At 38.4% G+C, this 22,592-nt stretch overlaps 2 protein-coding genes across 2 annotated transcripts in view; one reads left to right on the top strand and one right to left on the bottom strand.

Annotated features, from left to right (window-relative positions):
* The window catches only part of LOC121900117 (uncharacterized protein C1orf87), a 42,158-nt gene extending 30,954 nt beyond the window's left edge, over positions 1-11,204 (bottom strand). Inside the window, exon 1 of the mRNA XM_042416101.1 lies at positions 10,899-11,204. The gene's annotated coding sequence lies outside the window, so the exon portion shown is untranslated. The remainder of the gene's footprint in view (positions 1-10,898) is intronic.
* A 1,359-nt stretch (positions 11,205-12,563) lies between these two features.
* LOC121900862 lies at positions 12,564-21,559 on the top strand. The gene is made up of 3 exons (XM_042417436.1): positions 12,564-13,786; positions 16,292-16,345; positions 19,951-21,559. The coding sequence occupies exons 1-3, from the start codon at positions 13,399-13,401 to the stop codon at positions 20,181-20,183; spliced, it is 675 nt and encodes a 224-aa protein (XP_042273370.1). The 5' UTR covers positions 12,564-13,398; the 3' UTR covers positions 20,184-21,559.
* Positions 21,560-22,592: the final 1,033 nt, after the last annotated feature.

Below are 22,592 nucleotides of genomic sequence, written 5' to 3'. Positions count from 1 at the left end.
CTTATGCTCCTGTGTGCTCTCTTAGATCGGCTGGTGGTGGCTTACTGGTTCTCAGAGCCTGACTGGTGACTAAGGGTGACGGGGCTTTTGCGGTACACCCCGATCACTGCCCTACGTGGACTTTGTCGCTCTGTAATAACATCTGATTTAATACAATAGTCTCTTTATAAAACACATTGCAGTCTCATGATGTATTAGTCTCCGCAATGTACAGTTTTAGTGTAAAGATGGACCTGATAAAACTGGCAACTCAGGCGACTAGAACAGACAAAATAATAACATAAAAAAGACATATGAGGGACTTAAACATGAGAATAACTGAATCACATTTACTCTCAGCAATTTATGAGCCACTTTATCTGGTATATTACAGGCTAAAAATACACTTATTTACACAGGAATGTTCATTCAAAAAGGCTTTCTTCAGCACGAGGATGAGGTTAAATTCCTTCCATTACTTATATCATCACCATGAATATCACTGAACCTGTGTTTTAATCTGCATTTTTATATTTTTGCAGAAAATTGAGGAGAAATATCCCACTACACACAGTTCAGGAGTCAAATAAAGGCAATTCAAGCATTTAAACACATCAACAAAAGGAAAAAAAACACAGTAAAGGTGAATTTTGAACATTTATATTGACAGAATATATTTCTTTTCCTGTCAGCTGATGTTTTAGGACCACGTGACCTTGTATTGTCTTTCTCATTGAACTCTTTTAAATAGAGTCTGTAGAGTCTCGTGTTTATTTTGATCCGTACTGTCAAGCTGGAAAGACATAAAGGCGCTTCACGTCTGCTCCTGTGAGCTTTATGAAACTATAATCACTCAACCACTGCAGGAACAAAAAATAACTGTTGGTGCTACAGATCAGTTATTAAACAGAGATGGTTTGGATCATTAAGTTTCCTGAGGGGGACTCACTGTGCCAGATGTGCTGTGCCTCTGGTTCAACTGTGGGACAGACACATCCGAACATTAACTCAAACAATGACAGCATCTTTTTATTGCTCATCAGTAAGAGTAATTAGCTCTGCCCTCCTGGAAAAGCCTCTGGGAACTTATTTAGGGAATAAAAAAAGTGTGCAAGGGTGAACCCCCGTTATTAATGATCAGGAATGCAACTGACTGGACGTTTCTCTATGATAGAACCAGTGGAAGACAAGAAATGGACAGTGGTTCCCCAAATATAAGAAAAGGATTAATAGACAAGGGTTCAATCCAGTCGATAATGAACTCCTGTCTACTGTCAGTAAATATTGGCATATATGTGAATTTCATGCTTCAGAGACGCAAACTGCTCTGGCAAAACTAAACCTGGTGTGTAAAAATAGCTGAGCAGAGAAAAAGAGCAGTGAGGCTCAGATCAGGTGTCTGGTGGACGATGACAGCTGATCGTCTCTGACAACCAGAATGCAACACAGTCGTGTCCGGTGGACATTATCAGAGCCCCGGATGATGAAATAAAGAAGGGCAGCTGACAGCAGACTGATGATCTTTATTTTGTAAAGCTGCAATAAGAGGCCAGTTTTTCAGAACGCTGCCTTTGCCATCAAATGTGTGCAACCTGTTGGAGTATATTTAAGGCTCAGTCTCTGTTTTAAGCACATTTTGAAACGTAGCAGATTGGTTTAAAGTGTGTTAAAGAGTCTCCATGCATCCAAACGTTATTGTGTTTTTGCTGCAAAAAGACGATGGCCACAGAGTTATTCTGCAGCTTAGAAAAAATGAAAAATGGGAAGAAAATGCAAGTAGCAGTGTAATTAAAGGCACATCACATGTAGCTGCAAGGCTATGGGTAAACAACATCAATGAAAGGAGCAACGCCTGCACACTGACTCTGAATCCCAAAAAATAATTAACCCTTTCATGCATGAATTATGATAACCTCAGTCAGCATTTTTTTCCTAAGTGTTTTTATACCTCTTTAGGCATTAATAAAAATATTTGAACTTTGACATTTTTTTTAAACTCGCATTTTTCAAGGAGTTTGTCCAACTTAGCGGACAGATGATTAATTGTCATTTTCTCCAAACATAAAATCAATACTTGGAAAATTTTAACAATTGTATTAAAGGCTGGCCAATGGATGGCAGTGTATGGGATGACACACTAGAGTCCACTGTGTTGGCTGATGTGCAACTATACCATTAAAACCCCCATGCATGTATAAGAAAACGGCTTTTGAATAGCTGTCCACTGTAGTGACCACTATGCATGAAAGGGTTAATAATCATTTTAAAAACTGTTTAAACTACAGAGTATTTGTACTGAAAATAATCAAAATTTTAACCCATTTTCTGTATTATTTTTTATTTCTTAGTCAGACTTTTTTTCTGCCTATTTTTTAGAAAAATAAACAGCTAATTTTCCAGATTTATTTTATTTTTTTAGGAAAATAATGACCCTTAACCATATTCTGGCTCTGCAGATTAAAGAATGTAAAGTGATTAATGTATTAAGATGTAATTAGCAGTAAATGTTTCATATATCACTGTATATCACATTGCAGATACTGTATATTAAAAAGTGAAACATAAAACGGTCTCAGTCTCAGTTATAGCTGGTTTCTTGGTATTTTTCCACTCAGTCCTCAGTGTGCAGCCACTACAGCTGGCGTGAGGTCGAAGGTGTTATCAGCAATACAAAAGTTCAAAGGTGAACGGGGAGTTAGTCTTTGCCAAGTGTCAGCTGGTTCTCCACATAAAAAGACCACCTGGCACAAGTAAAGGCGGTCGCCTGCTGCAGGACAGAGAGACAAGACTGTACTGAATGCTGAAACAGTCCGACTGAAAATGCCTGAATCAAACACAAAAGGCACCGTGAACCTGCATCTGACAGATAAAAACAATGATGATGGTCAATAATGATAATAATAAACACACATTCCCTTCATAAATTCATGCTTTCTTTTTCCATTTGAAATATTAAGATCATAATACAAAGAGCAATGTCCATTTTTTAAATTAATCTCCTTTTGAACAGGGATCTCCGCCCTGATGTGATTAATGCTCGTCAGATCAGAGGATAGTGATGATGAGAGTTAAATCCTGATTTTTACGCCACCTGTAGCTGTTCAGCCTTTATGTGCTATCACAAAGACACAGATATAGTGAATATAGATCTGAATATTAATGCTTTTTCACCTTGCTGTCAACTCACATCTTGCATTTTCCATGTAAGTGATGCAAACAAATACACGTCATCTCATCAAACCTCAAGGACTGACGATACATGTTAGTTAAATGTGAGTGTCAGATGGATTTTGTGGTTTAAAGGCTTATTTACTCTTGTTACATGTGCACATTTTATTCTCTGTTGAGTCAAACTATTTAAGAATGCAGTATATGAAGTGTGTCATTGTGTGATTCATACCATCAACCTTGTTTTCTGAAAATCACATGTATGAATTTGCAACAACAAATACGCCACTCAGCTTGTTTATGAACATACAGTAATTGGGAAACGTTTTACTAAATGTGATTAATTGACTGTCAACATATTTCATGTGTTTTCCTCAGGATCCCCCCACCCCCCAGGCTCGTTCTTTGTATATCTTGTGTTCCAGACAAATTGGCATCCACTACAGCAGTTGCTTTTTGAAGTTGAAACTGTTACAATTTTAAGCATTAAAAAACTACATCTTCCATGAAAAAGCAGGGCAGATACTTATGTTGTTGTAACTTGGTTTCACTCATCGTGTTCACAAGCACTCATCTAAAGTCTGTAATCTCTGCTGTCGACACTGTTCAGTCCTCTCTGTCTGGCTGTTATTACAAACATGTCTGAACCAAGCAGCAGCGACCACGACTTGAGGCTGGAGCTGAAGCCTTTACCTTAAAGTAGACGCTCCAACTGACTCCCATTCAAACATTCTCACTAGAAATACAAAGTCAATCAATATATTTAACCAGTCACTATGGTCTCAATCTCTAAATTCAGGTTTAGGTTTAGGGTTAGAGGTTACGGTTAGGGTTAGAGGTTAGGGTTAGGGTTAGGGTTAGGGTTAGGGTTAGAGGTTAGGGTTAGTGTGCTGGTGGTCAATTTTGAAATTATTGCTCTGTTAATAAGATTTGAAGACTTATAGTAGCTTTGATGTCTGCTATGCGGGCGTTGATTTACAGCTGTGATTGACAGTTGGCTCACCTGCTGCTCTCCCCGGCTCCAAGACTCACACTGAGTCGGACTATTGTCGCAATATTTCACTAAGTTTAACATTACTTGATTACGATACCTGCCCTGTTAGTACAAATTAGCTTAAGTAGCTAACGTTAGCCTGATGAAAATTAGCCAATACCACTGCTGCTAAAGCTGCTAAAGTTTAATTAATTAATTTTAAAATGCTGCTCAAACTAAAACTGTACTGAAGGCTGCAGAAAAAGCACAGACTCATGTTTTCTGTTGAGTTTTTTTCTGTGACAGCCATTGGGGACATCGACTCTGATAAATCCTAAATCCTGTGATGCTCAACCACAAAAAAACAAAACCTACGTCAAAGGCAGCACATATAAATTCATAAAAATGACATCCAGGGTCTTCTGCTTTGTTTAACTGTTATTTTAGTGTGCTTGTGCATTGTACCGGTCAAATTACAGAGCAGGCTTTGATGTAAACATGACTTAGGAGACTGATGTCCTTTTGACCTACAGTTTGAACAGGATGCTGTGGATTTGATAGAGGGCCTCAAAATGCATCAAGCCAATTCCATTTCATTGGTGGAAAATCAATATGGCCCAGTGTCCTATTTACCTGCAGAATATCCAGGGAGGACTGGAGGAGTAGATGAAGGTTGACCTGTTCCTGACATGATTACACAGATATCCTCCAGATGACGCGGGAGCCTATGAGCTACAAGGCTGCTTTTTTAAATAAAAACACTAACTGCAAAAATAACTTTAGAATTTATGGGGTTTAAAATCGAGGGTTATTGACAACAAGCCTGGTGAAGATGGGTAACGTGATCTAATTTGGATTATATGATGTTGTGTGTGTGGTTGTGGGTTTGTTGTCTACTAAAAATACTCATCTACATCCTTACAAATTCAATTCCTCTGAGCCTGAGACACAGTTGCTGTTTCGGTTTTTGTTGCTAAAACTCAACGAAGAAACAGTAACATTTATTTTGTGTTTAATATTCATATTGAGCATGCAAGACAATGGGTCACTGTAAATGTTTTAAACTCTCATTCCTGCATAAGACTTTGTACCTAAGCAAAATAGGTAATTGTCAGTGTTTTTTCCAAAATGACTGTTTTCTGAAGTGCCACTGTGGATATGCTACAGTTAAGGTTTGTTTTAGGCACTTAAATCTTACTTTAAGTCTACTGTTATTCTATATTCTTTCTTACCATCAACAAATTCCATTAAAAGACTAAAACCAACAATGTGTTAGTCCGTCTCTTAACACTTTCTGACTTCTCTATGCTGTCTGTGGCTCTCAAATCTAATCTCATTGGTTCTTACTGAGGACATAAATCTTTAAAAACAGTTCACAAGTATGAAGTATGAAGAAAAAAAAGGCTCATTAATTTCCAAAAATTGCTGGGCACTGTAGTTTTTAGCAAATGTTACTCAAACAGGAAGTAGTAGTGCATTTGTTGGGGACTATTTTCAGCGGTGGATGAATCCACATTAGGCCCTTGTGAGTATTTCTGGCAGCAGGACGGTGTGTGTGGAAATGAGTGAAGAGAAACTACAGTGTGTGTGTTCATGGCAAAATGGTAACTATCCTACATTTCCCCTAATGCAACTAACAACATCTTGATGCTACGTTCTTGTCATATGGGATAGATGGGAAATGTTTACAACTTGCAAGTTATAAATTTGGGTTTAATCACCTTGAACCATGGACTTGTTGATGTGAGGCATCCATATTTGTTTGGTTCGTATGCATTTCTGTATAAAGAAGCACCAAGTCAGATATATCAGAGCTTTCAGAAAAGTCTGGTTTCCCAGTCGTGATTACGACTTGAAATGTTGACTTGAATTCTATTTAGAACTTAGAATATTTAGAATACCAGTATTTCCAAATGACGGAATGATAGGCATCTTAGATGTGTTTTCAACCACCTGTTTTTATTTACATTTTAAATTTGTGCATTAGAAAAACTGAGTGGAAATGACAAATTTTTTTAAAAAAAAAATTCAAATATCGCAAAAAAGGTTTTTACAGTTGGCAGATGCAGAAAAGATGGTTTACTGATAAAATCAAAATGTGACGATGGAAACAAACTCAGTGAATAAATCATGGTATACATGAAGCATGTCACTTAAACGTCCATTGAAGTAATGAAAAATAATGGCAGACGAAACATCAGATCTGTGTGTAGCGATGAGGAGACAGTAATATACTTCAAATTAATATGTCAGAAATGTCATATTTCCACCAAGTTTTCTACATAGTTTCAGGTTTGACCGCTGCTCTTTTAATGACGTCATCTTATTGCGCCCTCTTCTTCTGCAATGGCTTAATGGTCCCCGACTGGAAAATTAACACCACCAACTGTTTATCTTGATGAACCAACACTTAGTTTTTATACGAGGACCTAAAATTTCCTGGAAGCCATCTATAGTATGGTGGTAGGGCGTAGTTATCAGTTTTATCGGTTTGGTGAAACTAAAATTGGGACTGAAAGAGAGAAGATTCACCACTTTGGAAGAAATCCAGAAAGAACTGCTGAAGGCTCTGGACAAAGTGACAAAAGATGACTAGAGGAAATGTTTCCGGGAATGTGAAAAGCACTGGGACAAGTGTATCACATCTCAAGGAGAGTACTTTCAAGGAGATTCGAAAGATACTAAAGATTTATAATGCCAGCACATTTTGAATTTTTGGATCCTTCTCGTGTAACGGCAGTGGATGGAAATGCACATAATCTGAATTTTCTTTTGCCAATTTTCTGGAAATTCTGTTTAAAGATAAGGCTGGTGATTTTCTATTTTGTCACTAAATCTCATGTGCGGAGCCAAACCAACGAGGAATCAATCCCACTTACAAGTGTTGTGTGTGTATCTAAAGCCTGATATATCCTCCGATGTTTTTCCAGAAAACTATTAAAAACACATCAATGAATATATAGAAAATCACCAGCCTTATCCTTTAAAATCTGCATTACATTTGGATGGAAATCTGGCTAATGAAGAGCACGAACAAGCTGATATGACACTGTCAGACTATGAGGAACAAGGTGATTTTTCCCAACCTTAAAGCCAAATAAAGGGACAAAGTGTTAATCTCTATGGTAAGGGATTAATATATAACCTGCCTGTCTTCAAGAAACAGACCCTGCATGTGTTGAAACAGCAAAAGAAGCACATTAACATTCATTTCATGAGAAAATGTCACGGAAAAGGGTGAGGGGTTGTGGATAAGGATCACGGAGAGTGTGTACTGAAAGTGAATCCACTTCCTGATTCTCAGCTCACCTTAAGGCTTGCTGAGGATTAGGATCTGACATGAGAGACGGAGTGTGACCTTGATGGTTTTAGGGAGAGAAAATGACTTTTCATCCATGCTGCCTGTGAGGATGAGGGGGAGACGGCTGACATGAGAGAGCTTAATTCAGCCTGCTGGATGGAGGGGAGGGGAGGGGAGGATACAGAGAATGGATGAGCAGAACGGTGGAATTGAGCATTTGTCTGGCTCGGGTCATATCTGATTAAAGTATATGAGTCCAGTATGAGGGGTAATTTTCATCAGGCAGCCAGATAAGCCAGAGTGGCACAGACAGAGATTCTTTGTTATTCAGTAGGACTTGATCACAGGCGCGTGTCCTCCGCTGCTGTCACAATCCCTGCTGATTAACACAGGAATAGAGAGGATGCTCTGTTCCGATTTCTCTTTCCATACCGCCGTTTTTTTCCCCTCCTTTTCCCCCCGTTGATTCTCCCTCTGTGTCTCTACAGAGCCGGGTCAGTGTCAGGAGGTAACATTTCTGATAAATTGTTCGAGCCCTGAAACTAAAAATCATTCCCTTAATTTGATTTATGGGCTCAATGTCCTTATTTCATACTCTCAATTTAGTGATTTGTACCCTTGATTCTTTACCTCAAATTAATCTTTCGCACCATCAAATTTCTGGCCCAGATCTGAATCCCTGCCCACGTCCCTGCCCTGGTTGGAAAAACAACTGAGCTAATGGAGTTGAGGAGTGAGAGGAGTTTTTTTTTTTAGAGCGTCCCTAGTTGAGGAAGTAGAAATTATGAATAATTTTTTCCCATGGACGATGTTACGTGACTCACAGATGGAGCTCTTCTACAGCTTGGATTGACATGAAACTATCCCAGTTTAATCATCAATACAAAAGATTAACAACTGTGTTAGAAAATATCTAGTTCTTTGATAAAAAGTCAAAAGTATAAGACTGTGTGCAAAAACACTTTGAGGTAGACATTAACTACGTCCACCACCAAGCTTAAAATTCTGTTACGCGGTGGGCTGACCCAATCGCCAGAACAAACATTGGCATTGTACGTTTCTGCAAACTACGGATATGTTAAATGTCTACATTTCATGGTTGGCCATTATCAGTTGAATAATGATGTTTTATGATGTGACAACGCTGTGGTTAAGGTCTGGTTAGGTTTAGGCACAAAAACCACTTGGTTAGGGTTAGGAAAAGATCATGGTTTTGGTTAAAATAAAAAAAATAAAATAAAAAAGGCTGCAAATGTCCTGACGTCTTGCTAAAAACACCCGGCTTTGCCGGTTGAAACGGGAAGGGTCATTGGTTTCAAGGTGGTTTCGAACCATGCTCTCTGCTGGTTTCCAACTTTCTTCCAACAAACTTCCTAACCATCCACCGACCATCCTCCTCCTCCTAATAAGAAAGTCAACTCATAAAGATCTCGTGTGAACTACGTCAAATTATTATTTTATTCTGGATCAATTTTGTGCAAATTCAGAAACTATGGCAATGAATTTTGTTCTCGATTGCAACAACAAGCGTTTTGAATTTGCTACCGCTCTGATATCGGCCTCTTCTCCATTGCAACAGCAGCAGCTGAGGCTTATGGGTATTGTAGTATTTAGAGACGTCCGCCAAACTGTCGGACAAAACACGATTATTCAGAGAAGAAGCTGAAATGATTAAAACTGATGACTATAACATACATCTATATATCATTACATTATCAGGGAGAATCACATTTTTCTATGTTCATTAACATTGAAAATATTGTTTTAAGAAAATGAAGATATGTCTCTGACTCTGCATGTTAAATGTTCTTGACTACAGCCCTGGTTTGAGGGGATGAATAACTATACTCAGGAAAGGACGTAAGAATAAGAAGCACAGAAATTAATTTGAGTGAATGATCGCAAATCATGGCAATGATGACAAAAGCCTTCTTGAAGATCATCCCTTAAATAAAGTACCTTTATGCCACGTACTATGTTATGATTCGTTCTATGGACTATAAATATAATAACAGCAGGGTGTTTTTGTCTTACCTGAGCACACAGCAGCACATACGCAAAGCCCTCAGGACAAATTAGCAAACTTTTCGAGGGATTTATATTTTACATAAACACTCCTCACCTTCCCAGAGGATTATCAGACTAAAATATCTTCAGCAGCAAATATCTTTTAAGTAAATGTTCTGATAAGACAGCAGAGTTCATTTCATGGTTTTAAGGACAAAGGAGTCAACATGTGAGCACTTTCATGGACAGCAGCGTCTTTGTTTTTTTCTGTATGACTATGAAATTTAACATAACCACAATACAAGTGTTTAATATCAGTAGGTAGGTATTATTTATTTGTAAGGGAGTAGAGTTAAATCATCACATAAACTCAAATGTACGAGACTGTTGACATACTAGGTAAGATATTTAAAGGCTTGGTCACACCATGAATTTAAATGTTGAAATTTTGTGGTGAATTCAATTAATTCCAAATGAAAAATAAAGTTCAACTTTGGCGAAATTTAACCTCCAAATTTGTGCTGTTGACCAATATCAAGCTGTTTTGACAGTGCTTACCTTTGAGGGGACGGAGAGCCAGTGAGTCCAAAATAAAAGACGCTATCGTAGCTTATTAGCTGTGTTGCGCTGTTCACTTTTATTTAACCTCCTCTTTGAAGTTGTTTCACAAAAGAGCAATGGTTTGCAGACAGTTATGAGACAAGAATCGATGGTCCAAATATATCCTTTTGAACTGTCAGAAGTTATATTGTCCTGTTAGCAACCAAGCTAAGCGAACGAGTTTGCTAACTGACAAGCTTGTTTGTCAGACAGCTTTATTTTCCCTCTTCAACAACTTTTTATTGAATAAAATGTGTGTATACTACATTTTACATTTCTCAAAGCACTTCAGTACAAAGTCAAGAGGTTGTGATATGTAGCACGACAAGCTAGTGAAGCTGTAAACAGAACTGTGTTCCCGCACATGCTCAGTGGCGTCTGCCTTACACAGAACTACTCTCAAGAGACTGAAAACATGATTGTTGTTATTAGACTTTGAAGCCGATTCTGAACAAACCACCGTGACCGTAAGCTTTGTGGTGAAGGAACATGTGACCTAGTGCAGCAGTGTGGCTGCACTGATGTGTTTTTAATAGTTTTTGAACAACAACAGAGGTCCACGGCACGGAGGAATAAGATGCATCAGGCTTAAGATACACACACAATACTTTGTTGGTTTGGTGCTGCACATGAGATTTGTTGACAATAAGAAAAATATAAAAAATCACCAGCCTTATCCTTTAAGAGATCCACATACTGCAAAAAGGAACATCCTATAATCTTCTAATTGTGTTGCTAAAGGTTGAGCTTTGTAGAACTTACTTGGATCAATTTAGCAACTGAATATTAAAGTATATGAACTGAATCTTTCATCATCTGCAACAAAAACAAATCATCTGCGTGAACCACTTGAAAACTACCTGAACATACTCGTGTTTGGATCCGTGCCGTCAGTTATCTCTGTGAGATTCCCTGTACGTCTGTGGATCTGAGGACTGTGTGTTTCTCCTTTCCTTTTCTTTTCCCGGGAAGATGAACTAGACTCAATTAAGATCACATCAGCCGTTCAAAGATCGGCTCAAAGGAAATGTATTGGACTCACTGACCCTTAAATCAATCATGGCATCCAGTGAGTCACTGCTGATGCCACCGCGGCCTTCAGAGGTGCAGCTGTCAGAACAGAAGAGGACACACCTTTTTTTTTAAGATTTTCAACATCGTCTATCAACAACCTCGAAACGGATTGTAGATTTGCTTGTGTATTGGAGCGTTTATCAAATGAGAAATTACAGGTTTCAGATGTGGGCTGAGTAGAATCACACATGCTGAATACAAGTCAAAGAAGTACATTATATTATATTAATATTCAGCAAGAGATGAAGCTACTCAACATTTATGTCTTGTTGGTTCAAGCAGGGAATGTTTATAAAACTTTATAATAGAGAATGCAGTGATGAGCGTTAATGATCCTAATAAACCTGAATGGGAACATGAGGAAATGGAAAAATTACCTACAGTAGATTTGTGAGAAATTATGTCAAAGTTTTGATGTAAACTATGAAAGTCAAAACTTCAGCTTTCATCAAGGGGCAAATATTTTTGCTGGAGGGCCAGATGTGCTAATTGTAGTTTACACTTAATACTTTGATTACATGGAAAAATTCCAAACCCGTCCTTCAAATTCCTGCAATTACTTGGTCAAGAGACATCTCAAACTACATGTTGACCAATCATAGCTTCTGATCTGTCACAATCTAAGATAACTGCGGGAAGGCAGCCAACCAAATACAGAGTTACTGAGCGTGCCGAAGATGTCGTCAAGACAAGCTGCTTTTTCAGTGGGGTCTTCATGAGACGTGCTTGATGCAACATTGATGTTTTTGGGTTGATATCATAGTCTGATCTCAGTGTCAACAGTGTTGTGAAATAGGCTGAACAGCTGAATCTGGTAGTATTCTGTAAATTCACATTCAAACACAAAAACACAATCCTGTAGGGTTACTTAAGGTCATCACATTAATACCAAATCAAGTTTGTTTCCACAAGTTTGGTGTGTTGACTTTCCATTTTTGAAACTGTGTCTTTCACTTGTCTGTGACACAAATTGCTATTCACTAACAATATCATCTTGTTTCACACTCACACTGTTTCACTCAGCCAAAAAAAAAAAAAAAAGACAAAGCTGCTATCATTTCCGGTTGTCATCCTTGTTTGGGTCAAAGATTGGAAACCAATATTTAGTATTTTTCATACAGCAGGCAGCTGCATTAATCCATATTTTTTTTTGCTTTATCATTCAAGTGTTTGCAATGCTGCATGTTGAGACAAACCCAATTATGACCATTTTCAAATACTAGGGTACTTTTTTCCTGCCAATCAAAGGCTGTTTTTGAGCAATATTCTCATCAATTTAATTTTCATTTGCATTTTAGTTGTGCAATTTGTTAATGACCAGATTTGTCTTTATTTAGAGACCAATTATGTTACAACTTTTTTGTTTTTATTAAGTCCAGTCATAGCCTTTGTGTAGGTTGCTCCTCAGACTGTATCTGACTGTAACTGAAACAGTCTGATCACAGAGCGCCATCTCTCTCATCTTACTCCACTGTGGCTCATTTTAAGTTACACCAGTAACACGATTCACTGTTGTTCATTCTTGAGCGCAAATACAACCCAGTGGAGTCTGAAACAACAGGCTGTGGTTGAATAAAGTCATGAACTCACCTCAGGCTGTGCAGTCTGGAGAACATCCATCTGAAGTCCACAGACAGGGAGAACAAGTGGCCCTCGGAGTTCCTGTTCTCACACTAGCCGTGCATTGCAGCTCCGGACACCTGAGAGCAGCGGAGGAGGCGTCGTGACTCCCGCAGGTTTACCGGACCGTCCGCTCCATTCACGCTGCCTTCATCAGGAACAGGACGGCTTTCTTTGTGTGTTATTATCATCATCACTGCGTGTGATATCCGCGGGGACGCCGGAGCTACAGTCACAGATGCTTGGCTTTCTCATCCAAAATTTACGCATGTTGGGAGGAAAATGCTGACATCGTTTCAGGCACATTTCTCTCCTTGGATGACATTGTAGGCTGATGTGGTATTGTATCTTTTTTTAATTATTTATCTTTTGAGAATGACCAAAGATTGGACACACAAGAATCATTCTTTATTCGTGCGTAAAAGCCGCGCCGCCCGTCAATGAATGACGCGTTGTGCGTCTCATCAATGAAAGCAGGGTAAGTTTTCAGAGGCACTGATGAGCAACTGTCAGACGGACACTTTTGCATCTGGGGGAACCTGGATTATAAAAAACACAATCTTTCACAGTCAAGGACAAGTTTGGAGAGGTTGGTGCTTTTTCATTCTGGTGCGTCTTCAGCGGATTTTTTGCGTCTTGGTGACCCTTTCAACCTTTCCTGTGGTGATTAGAAACAATGTTCCTATGCAACACGAGTGCCATAAAGGACTGGAGCTATTTTCTGTCTCAGATTTTGCCTCTAATGAACAAAACTACAGGCTTGGTCAACATCGACAAAGCGGAGGCTGTGACGACCACCATGGTGACCGCTCTGCAGCCGGACAGCGCCATGAGCGCGAGTAACCCGCCTCTCAACTCCAACCATACCTCGGGCATGGAGCATGTCTTTCAGTACTCTTACTCGGAGAGTGACCTGCTGTATACAGACAACCGGACACCTGCACGGGACTCCATCCCGCTGCCCAAAGCGGTTCTCTACCTGGTCATGGCAGCGCTGGTGGTGGTGGCGGTGGCTTATGCGATAGTTGGACACCTGGTCAAAGATGTGGTTAATGACTTTGTAGGTATGTGACCCCTCTCGTGTGTGTGTGTGTGTGTGTGTGTGTGGGTGTGTGCATATTTCCCACTGGGATTACTAAAAGGAACATGGGAGGAATTTGAATTGTGTTATCTGCCTTCTGTGAAGAAGGTGGATTAAAAAAAAACAGTAAAAGAGTTATTCATATCCATTTTTAAATTGGAATAACTTGCAGTCAAATATTAGGGAAATCTGTCTTTTCCTAATTTTGCATTTTGTACCTGGAGGCCAGTTTGAGAATCACTGTTTCAATTGAAATACAATAGACTTAAAACAGATTAATTGCTGCTTTACACATCATCCAAACATCTTAATTAATAGATGGATTAAATGATTTGGGGGCTTTCTGGAATAGAAACAGGTAGATTCTTTATTAATTGAATATGTATAATAACAGTTGTTTTGGGGATGCAAACAGTAAACAGTGGAGAGTACTTTGCCATTCTCCAAAAACCAATAAAAACAAACCCAAGTCATTTCCATGCAGATGTACAGTAGCTCAGCTCTCATATCAGCGGTGACCTTGTGATTGAGACGTCCTGACAAACTACACGATCAGCAAGTGTCTGTATGAGAAATGGAGAGGTCTGCTGTTTTTTTTTTTTCTTCTATTTCTGAAGAGCTTCCTGTGAGCGATACATAATGAATGAATGAAGGAAACAATGAGTCTATTTTTAGGAGACAGTGTCATCTCATAGTGCTGACTCGACCCGATAGTCAGCTTATTACATCAGGTGATAAAAGCATAATTTAAGATTAATGTTTCCATTGGAGCAGATCAGGACAGAGGGGTACATTCACTAAGCTGCTGCCTCAGGGGCCCCTCAGCCACCAGGGGCCCCCCAAATGAGCTGGAAATTTAAACTCTCTTTGGATTCATTTTGTTATTATAATTTAAAACATTTAAAGATACACTCCTTGAATTTCAGTCACACTGGTGCCTCTATAAGCCCCAAATATCTTCATTTTTATTGGAAAATGTAACCAAAAAATTCCAAATCCAAACATTTTAAGTGTTTGGATTTGGGTGCACTACAGCAAAATTTGGGGGTTGTGATGTCATAACAAATTTTGGTATTATGACATAAAATTTGCAGGTCATTATTCCAGTTTTTTAATTTTATTTTAGGTTGCTACAACAAACTTTGAAATTATGAAAAGTTTTTACAGCACTATAACAAAATCAAGGAGTTTATATGCCACTGAAAATGCTCATTCACGATCATGTGTCTGTTAAAAATGGACGACCACCAGTACTACTTCTTTGTGTTACACTCACACTGTGGTCAGTTTAACAAAGGTTTGTTTGACCAGTTTACAAACTACAGAAACACTTCCCAGACACTTGCGGCACTTTCAACCGGCCCACGTACTGCGTGGAATGATGGCACTTGGGCAGTCTGCTCCTGATTCCCATATACGGGCCACAAGCAAGTCATATGTCAACCAAGAATAAACCAGATAAACCAGAACTGGCCCACATCCAGAATACACATACCTGACAGCACCGCATCTTTACTAAAAAAGGCCCATGTTTGATTTGGGATATTTGAGCCATATTTGCTTTTTTACATGTGGGGCTTTTCAGGCTCACATCCATTTTATCCGGGCCAGAAGAAGGCCAGTAGCACCGCATCATTGCCTGAAGTGGCCCACTTCTCTATACTATCTGGGTTCAGACATCCAAAAACGGATACAATTTTGGACATATTTTTGACTGTGGTGTCATGGATAATCAAAAGAATCACAAAAATAACTCTTGGAGGTTTCCTGATACATAAAGAGATTTGATGAATATCTGTTATTTTCCTACATCAGGAAACGTTCTCATATATTACTGCTTAGAGTGAAAGAAACAGATATTGTTTAAGTTTTACAAGATTTTCTTTTAGTGATTTTGTCATATATTGCACATAGGTGTAAATGTGAGTGTGAACGGTTGTCTGTCTCTACATATCAGCCCTGTGATTGGCTGGTGACCCGTCCAGGATGGACCCAGCATCTCGCCCAATGGGAGCTGAGATCGGCTTCAGCTCCCTCTAGAGGATAAGTGGTAGAAAATGGATGGATGGATGGATGTTGAAGCACAAATTTGAAATATTTTTTTTATTTGTTCGCACATTAAGAAAAGGAAATGTTCATAAAAGACTTAAAGATTTGATTTGTACATTCACATACATGTATATACTGTACAAACCCACTTTTACCTACGTATACTAGGCTATACATGAATTTAAAGTACACAAACGCCAAAAGCTAATACAAAGACCCCTCCTAAAAACTCAACATGACAACAGAATTACATTAAATACAAATAATGATTTATGTAAAGGCCCTGCTCTGTGGCAGCTACGTCCTCACACCTGTCCACCTGTGTTTAAATGACTTCTGGCTCAGGCTTTTTGCTCTTTCTTTATCATTTCACCAGACACAGAGGGAGATTGTGTGCAGAGTCTCTAACATGCCTTGCTGTCTTGCTCACTGCATGTAGGTGGAGGCAGGTCGATTGTTGCTGAAGGTGACGGCGGCGAAACCAGTGAACCAGGTAAAAAACACAAAGCTCACACGGGTCAGAGTCTGCAGCACTTAGCTTTGCCACAGAGACATGACGACCTCTTCTTTCTCCCTCCTCTGTTCATCCGTAAGAGCCGTCTGTCTTGTCTACCTTCTTCACCTCTCTGTAGTACCACCTTCATACAGAAACTCACACCTACACATTTACACAAACACACAGAACACACACTGTTTGGGCCTCTGGGCATTTTGCAGAGGTGTAAATGTGGAGGGGATGTGTGTGTGTGTGTGTGTGTTTTTTTTGCGGCTGTTTCTTTCTCACCAGAGGACGGTTTGGTAGATACTGTCAAGTGTCCAGATCACAGTGATGCTTCACTCTTCTGACATGGTGTAACATTAAAGCAGCCTGTTGTAGACATGTTATTGTGCAGATATAAAGAAAATGGAAAGTGGACATTGCAATGAAAACAGAAAACACACTTTATTGTCTTTAAAGGGTAACTCTGGTTTACTGCAGCAAGTTTACTTATCAGTAATCATAACATTGTGCTGAGATCAGTTTGACCTTCAGTACTTTTCTTGTGCAATGAAGGATTATTACCAATATTACCTTTTCTGTTTTACCTTCCAGTGAAGTGGTTTAGTTAATCTGGCTAATCTGTCTGATCGTGTAACCACTCGGGTGTCTTGTCCTGTGTTTGTTGTATTAATGTGTATATGGAATATTGTTTGGACCTATATGTTTATATTTTTGCTTTGTGGCATTTAAATCAGCAAATTAACTAATTAAATAACTCACTTGCAGTGTCACAATTGCAATATCAGCAGTTACTTTGATGAGTACAATGATATTATAACTGACAGAAACAATGCCCAAATCTATGAAAATAATAACAAATCATAATAAACCAGAATTATATTTTGATAACCTATCATTCAGTTATTATTCAGTTATTATTATTAACGTTAGTAATACTACTCACCGATAAATAAGCAGCAGCAGTAACAGTCAAAGTAGCTTTTAAGCAGCTTTAACAATAAAAATAATCATATTTTATATTCAAAATCATTTTAAAATGTACTATTGCTATGCCGACAGTGATTTACACTCAGAAAAGTGATATTAAATCATAAGTGAAAGGTGATATAAATCTATTAAGTGCAGTTTCATGTTTTGCGGATCATGCATTGTGATTGTGGAGCCATTTCTAGTTATGATTTGAGCATCACGACTGATTGACATTATATGATGTTTAATGAGTCTCATTTTCTGATTTTGTCTCTGGGATGAATATCTATAGATGGACGTCTGTGAACGTATTAATGTTTTAGGACAGGAACTTTGTTGAGGGATTTCAGGGTTGCGTAACGCTGTGACTGTAATCATCATCTACTTATTATTCAGTGTGTTTTCTCTGTATTTACTCAGTTGTTAAATATGTGCTCATTTCTGATCATCAAAGACTAAAAAAAACATCTATGTGTGTTAGTGGAAACTGTCTTTATGTGCAGGTTGTTTGATCTTTGTAGGTTTTTATATATTTTTTCTATTTTTGTTGCAGTTGTAGAGAGTGATAGAATGAAATAAAAGACCCCTGTAGCAACACGATTGTCTAATTTTTATACAAACAAAAATGTATGCCCTCTGAATAGTTTAAAAAATGTTATAATCACAAGAAAAACACACACATAGGGGATATAAAATATACAGATACAGATATAACCAAACAAGCACTTTCCGGTGAAGCATACAGCTAATTTTCAGTTCAGAGTCATTTCAGCGCTTATACTCCAAAGCCTTGAATGCACCACTCAAGGGATTTAACCGGTGGACACAGTCTGGTCATGTATCAGCTCTGTGGGTCTGAGGATTCCCGTTACGCCTCCTGTCTGTTCTTCACACTCTCGACTGTCAGCCTTAATCTCGGCTCCTCATCTGACAGAACAATGATTGATGTGTCCCAATTCAAAAAGGCTCCACCACACATGATGGGGCTGCTGTGCGGCAGACATCTCCCCCCCTCCCCAGAAACAATTTTATGGTGCTTTGCCTCTAATGGAATTACAGAAGCTGAACCCATCATAACTTTCTGTCAGATGAAGTTTGCACTCTTGTTTCTGTGCATGTTCTAAATACTCTTGCTTGCTTGTTTTCTCCCTGTGAATGAATGTTCCAGCTTGTATCAATACCACAGTGCTGCTTGTAAAATTCCTGCGATCAAGTCCTTTTTTTGACTTTTCTTTACTTTTACTACTGTTAATGCTTGCTTGTGTGTTTTGTGTATATAGATATTTGTGCTATGTGTTGTGCTGTGTTGTTTTTTTTTGGCTTCCTTCCTTTCCTGCGCTGTCTTTTATATTGAATGTATTTATATCCTCATTATTGTGCAAATAAACTAAACCAAGCTAAAGAAAAATACACTAATATTTGCAGGGAAAAGTACTCAAGTAAAAGTAAAAGTTCTCATTGCATCTCTGAATTTTGGGATTTTTCACATAACAACGTAAGTAGAAAAGGACAGACAGTATTATGTGTTTACCTGCTCTTAAACTGCAGATGGAAAGTAGCTAGTAGGGATGTGCAGAGGGCTCAGTATTTGTATTTGTATCTGTATTTGTTGAGGCAGCAAAATTATTTGTATTTGTATTCGAATAGAAGTGGAAAGAGGCTTAAAAATCCTGTTTTTGTTTTTATTACGCTTTGAATTTTAGAAAATGTTACAATAATTGTTCATGAATAAACTACCTGCGCTAAAACTTTATTCATCACCTCATTGCAGACAGACCTCTACCTATTTATACACCCATATCACAGAGACAGCACACCGTGTAACGTGTAGGGAAGAACTTCAAAGGCGATCATCGCTTTACACTTGCTTATTTTTTACAACCTAACTTTGTGGAAAGGAGAACAGGTTATGGAGAGTCCCTTGGGAGCACTTTGCGTGTGTCAGTAGTTCAGCTTTATCTCTGACGAACACCCCCAACTCCGGGAGTGATGTCCAAATTAGGAAATATGCGTCATGTAGCAGGTGGATGTGATTCCCCTTGTTGAGACCTGCTGATTGACGTAACAGCAGAGCAGAGGAGAGACACTGAGATAGCGATGTAACCAATCTGTGTGCTGGTGTTTGACATGGTTTCTTTTTTCCTTCCCAAAAACAAATAATTTTAAAAATATTTGTATGAAACAAATATTTGTGCTTTGCCGAATAAATATTTTTATTCGGGCACACCCTTAGTAGCTAGTAGCAAAATCAGACACAGAGTAATACTAGCGTTCCTAAGGAGTCATGTTTGTGTCCATCTGATGAATGCAAGTCCAAAATGGACTCTTTTTTAAGCTCTCATTTGATCTCCACCTAAACCTGAGAAAAATATTGGGCTCTTTAGTGGCTAGTTGATCAGTTTACATCGGTTTACAAGACATTACTTACATTACATACAGAGACAAAAGAAAACAAAAGTGAGCCAACACATGGTACCCACTTACATTGCTAATTTAGAAATATGGGTTTTTCTTGGAGCTTTAAGCACAGAACTTGAGTAAATGTACTTACTTACTTTCCACATCTGGATAAAATATCCGCATTTTTGCCAGCGCAACACCAATAACGTCTCTTTGCCTCTCTTCAGATTGGGTATTTGGCTCTCGTCGGGTTACCAACCGCAACAAGACTGAGATCAACTGCATCACCAACAACATGAACGAGATGTCTGAATTGGGTGAAAGGCCACATCTGGTTGAGATGAGCTACATATCCCTGAATCACACTACCTGCTTGAGCTCCAACAGACCGGAGGAGACAGTGGTCACCGTGGACGAGATGTTACAGCACCGACCTCTAGACGCTCATTCTGGGACTTAACCGTGACCTTCTGACCTTCCCTGAGAGAAATAAAAGCGGCGTATTTTGCTTGCTTTTTCTTGCACAAGTGGATTTACAAGTTTGTCATGAATCGAAGCTCTATCCACTGTTTCATCACCTGCAGGTTTGGCTAAAATACCTGTGAAATGTTGAGCAAGAAGAGACTTTAAATTGTCAACCTGTGCTGGAACATTGGAGGCATCAGATGTTGATGCTCTATGTCTGACGGGACTCCTTTCTGTGGAGATGAATGGAACGGGCGGCTTTTTTTTGGACAAGCAGTCAAACAAAAGTGTTTTTTTTTTTCTTACTTTTGTCCTTGTCGTACTGCCCCTTTTTTCAAGTGACCCCCTTAAGCTTTCAATGTGAAAATACCACTCTGTTAATGTGACACATGCAGTTCACTGTAACCACAAACAGCATGTAATCAGTCTAAATATACAATACACGTTGGTCAGTGCTTATTGTAATATCACTACTAGTAAGGTTAAACACTTCGCTTAAATAAAAAAAATATCACATCAACCAATTTTTTTACTTCCTTTGATGAATAACATCAGTTTATTTGTAATTATCTTACAATTTATATGAAGCACCTCAAATGACACAGGTTACAAGAAGGATACAGGAAATCAACACCTTCTATGTTTTGTGTAGTAATGCTGTAATTACTGGAGGCAAAAACGTCTAACTCCACAGTGATAAAACTGTATTTTGTATTGTCATGTTATAGCTTGATGTGAAGAAGTGCTAAATCACCTTTAAGAGCTATGATTACACTTGAATGCAAAAAATTAAATTGAAAAGTAGCAAAGCCATTGTTCTTATGAAAAAAATCAAACTGAGTAATTTTAGTGTTCATTTGATTAATGAATGTATTTAAGAGTTTTGGGCGTTTTTTTCTTGTGTGTTAAATGTCTCAAAACATCACTACTGAAACATCTCAGAAAGTGCTCATCTTATTTCTAATGTTTAATATTTCATGTGAAACAGCTTTTTTAAAAAGCCTTTGTTTACCTTTGTTACCTCACTGTCAAGGGCTACGTACTGCTGCTGATGAGTCTGTGACACCACTCTGAGCTACAACCAATGGGGCTTTTTTTTCTGTGCATGCTGGGATTATTATACTCTGCACATACGCTATTGTAAACTGTGCAAAAGGTGAAGAAACAGAAGAAACATTACAATTTTTGTTTCACTTGAAAACAGAATAGAATCCCAAGAAAAAGTAAAGATGTACCTGTTATACCTGAAATTATCAACGTCTGATTTAGACTCTTACACATTATTTGAGATTAAATATTATAAAGTGGGAATTGAATGTACCTGTTTTAAGAGCTTATAAGAAAATGGTGTTTGACTCTGCAGCAGTGATCGTTTTCTAAATACTAAGTGTGAAAACTCAGAATCTGAACCTGCGAACAAGCTCATTTCCTTTCAAGTCATCTAATAAATACTCATGGGAAAAAGAGTTTTTGTTATTATTTGTTAATTATTTTCATATCACCGACTATGACCTCTGGGTGTGTGTCTGGTATCTAATAAGAAGTGAGTGTAAACAGTTCCCTCCTGACCAAGGAAACGATAGTTTGATGAAAGAAATCTTAAGGTCCGCTTATTAGTTTGTTCTGCAGCTTTCAACCACGTTTCACTTCCTCAGCAAGACAGTTTTATTCATATAGCACATTTTATTACATGTAAACTAAGTCAGCTTTAAATTAAAGTGCACACAGCAACAAGTGACATGATATTATAATAAATGCAAGAACACACTAAACCAACGACCCACCCTATGAAAGACATTGACAAACCATACACACACACACACACACACACACACATATACATGATTACTAATCAGAAGCCTAAGAAAACAAAGCAGGACCAAAGTAGCTAAAAGCACCATCTGGATCTTATTCAAAGTCCAGTTAGAAAACCACCAGCTGATGACCTGAGTGCTTTGACTGGATTGTAGTCAGGTAGCAGGAGCCAAACCATTAAGTGATTTAAAGAATTTTGAAGTTGAATCTGTACTTCAAGTATGGAGTAGTGTGTTTGTTTTTGCAAGTACATGTAACAACTGCTGTAATAACTGTAATCCAGCAAAAGAGAGCATCACAGTACTCTAACCTGGCTGAGATCAATAGCCTACATGAACTTGCTTCTCAGAGTCAGTTTGAGATATAAATCCTCTAACCAGAGTCCATAATAACGCAGCTTCCTGACTTGTCTTTATTCAGCTGTAAACCATTTCTTGACATCCAGTGGTTGATGTCATTGATACAGTTTACAAGCTTGCTTATAAGCTCATAAGGTAGAAATTGATTAGAAATGTACAGCTGTGTGTCATCTGCATATGAATGACAGGATATACTATATTTCTTTGCCAAGTAGGAGAATGTACAAATT

Source organism: Thunnus maccoyii, chromosome 7 (genome assembly GCF_910596095.1).
Source record: "Thunnus maccoyii chromosome 7, fThuMac1.1, whole genome shotgun sequence".
Taxonomy (NCBI): Eukaryota; Metazoa; Chordata; class Actinopteri; order Scombriformes; family Scombridae; genus Thunnus; species Thunnus maccoyii.
This window is presented reverse-complemented; position numbering and strand designations above follow the sequence as displayed.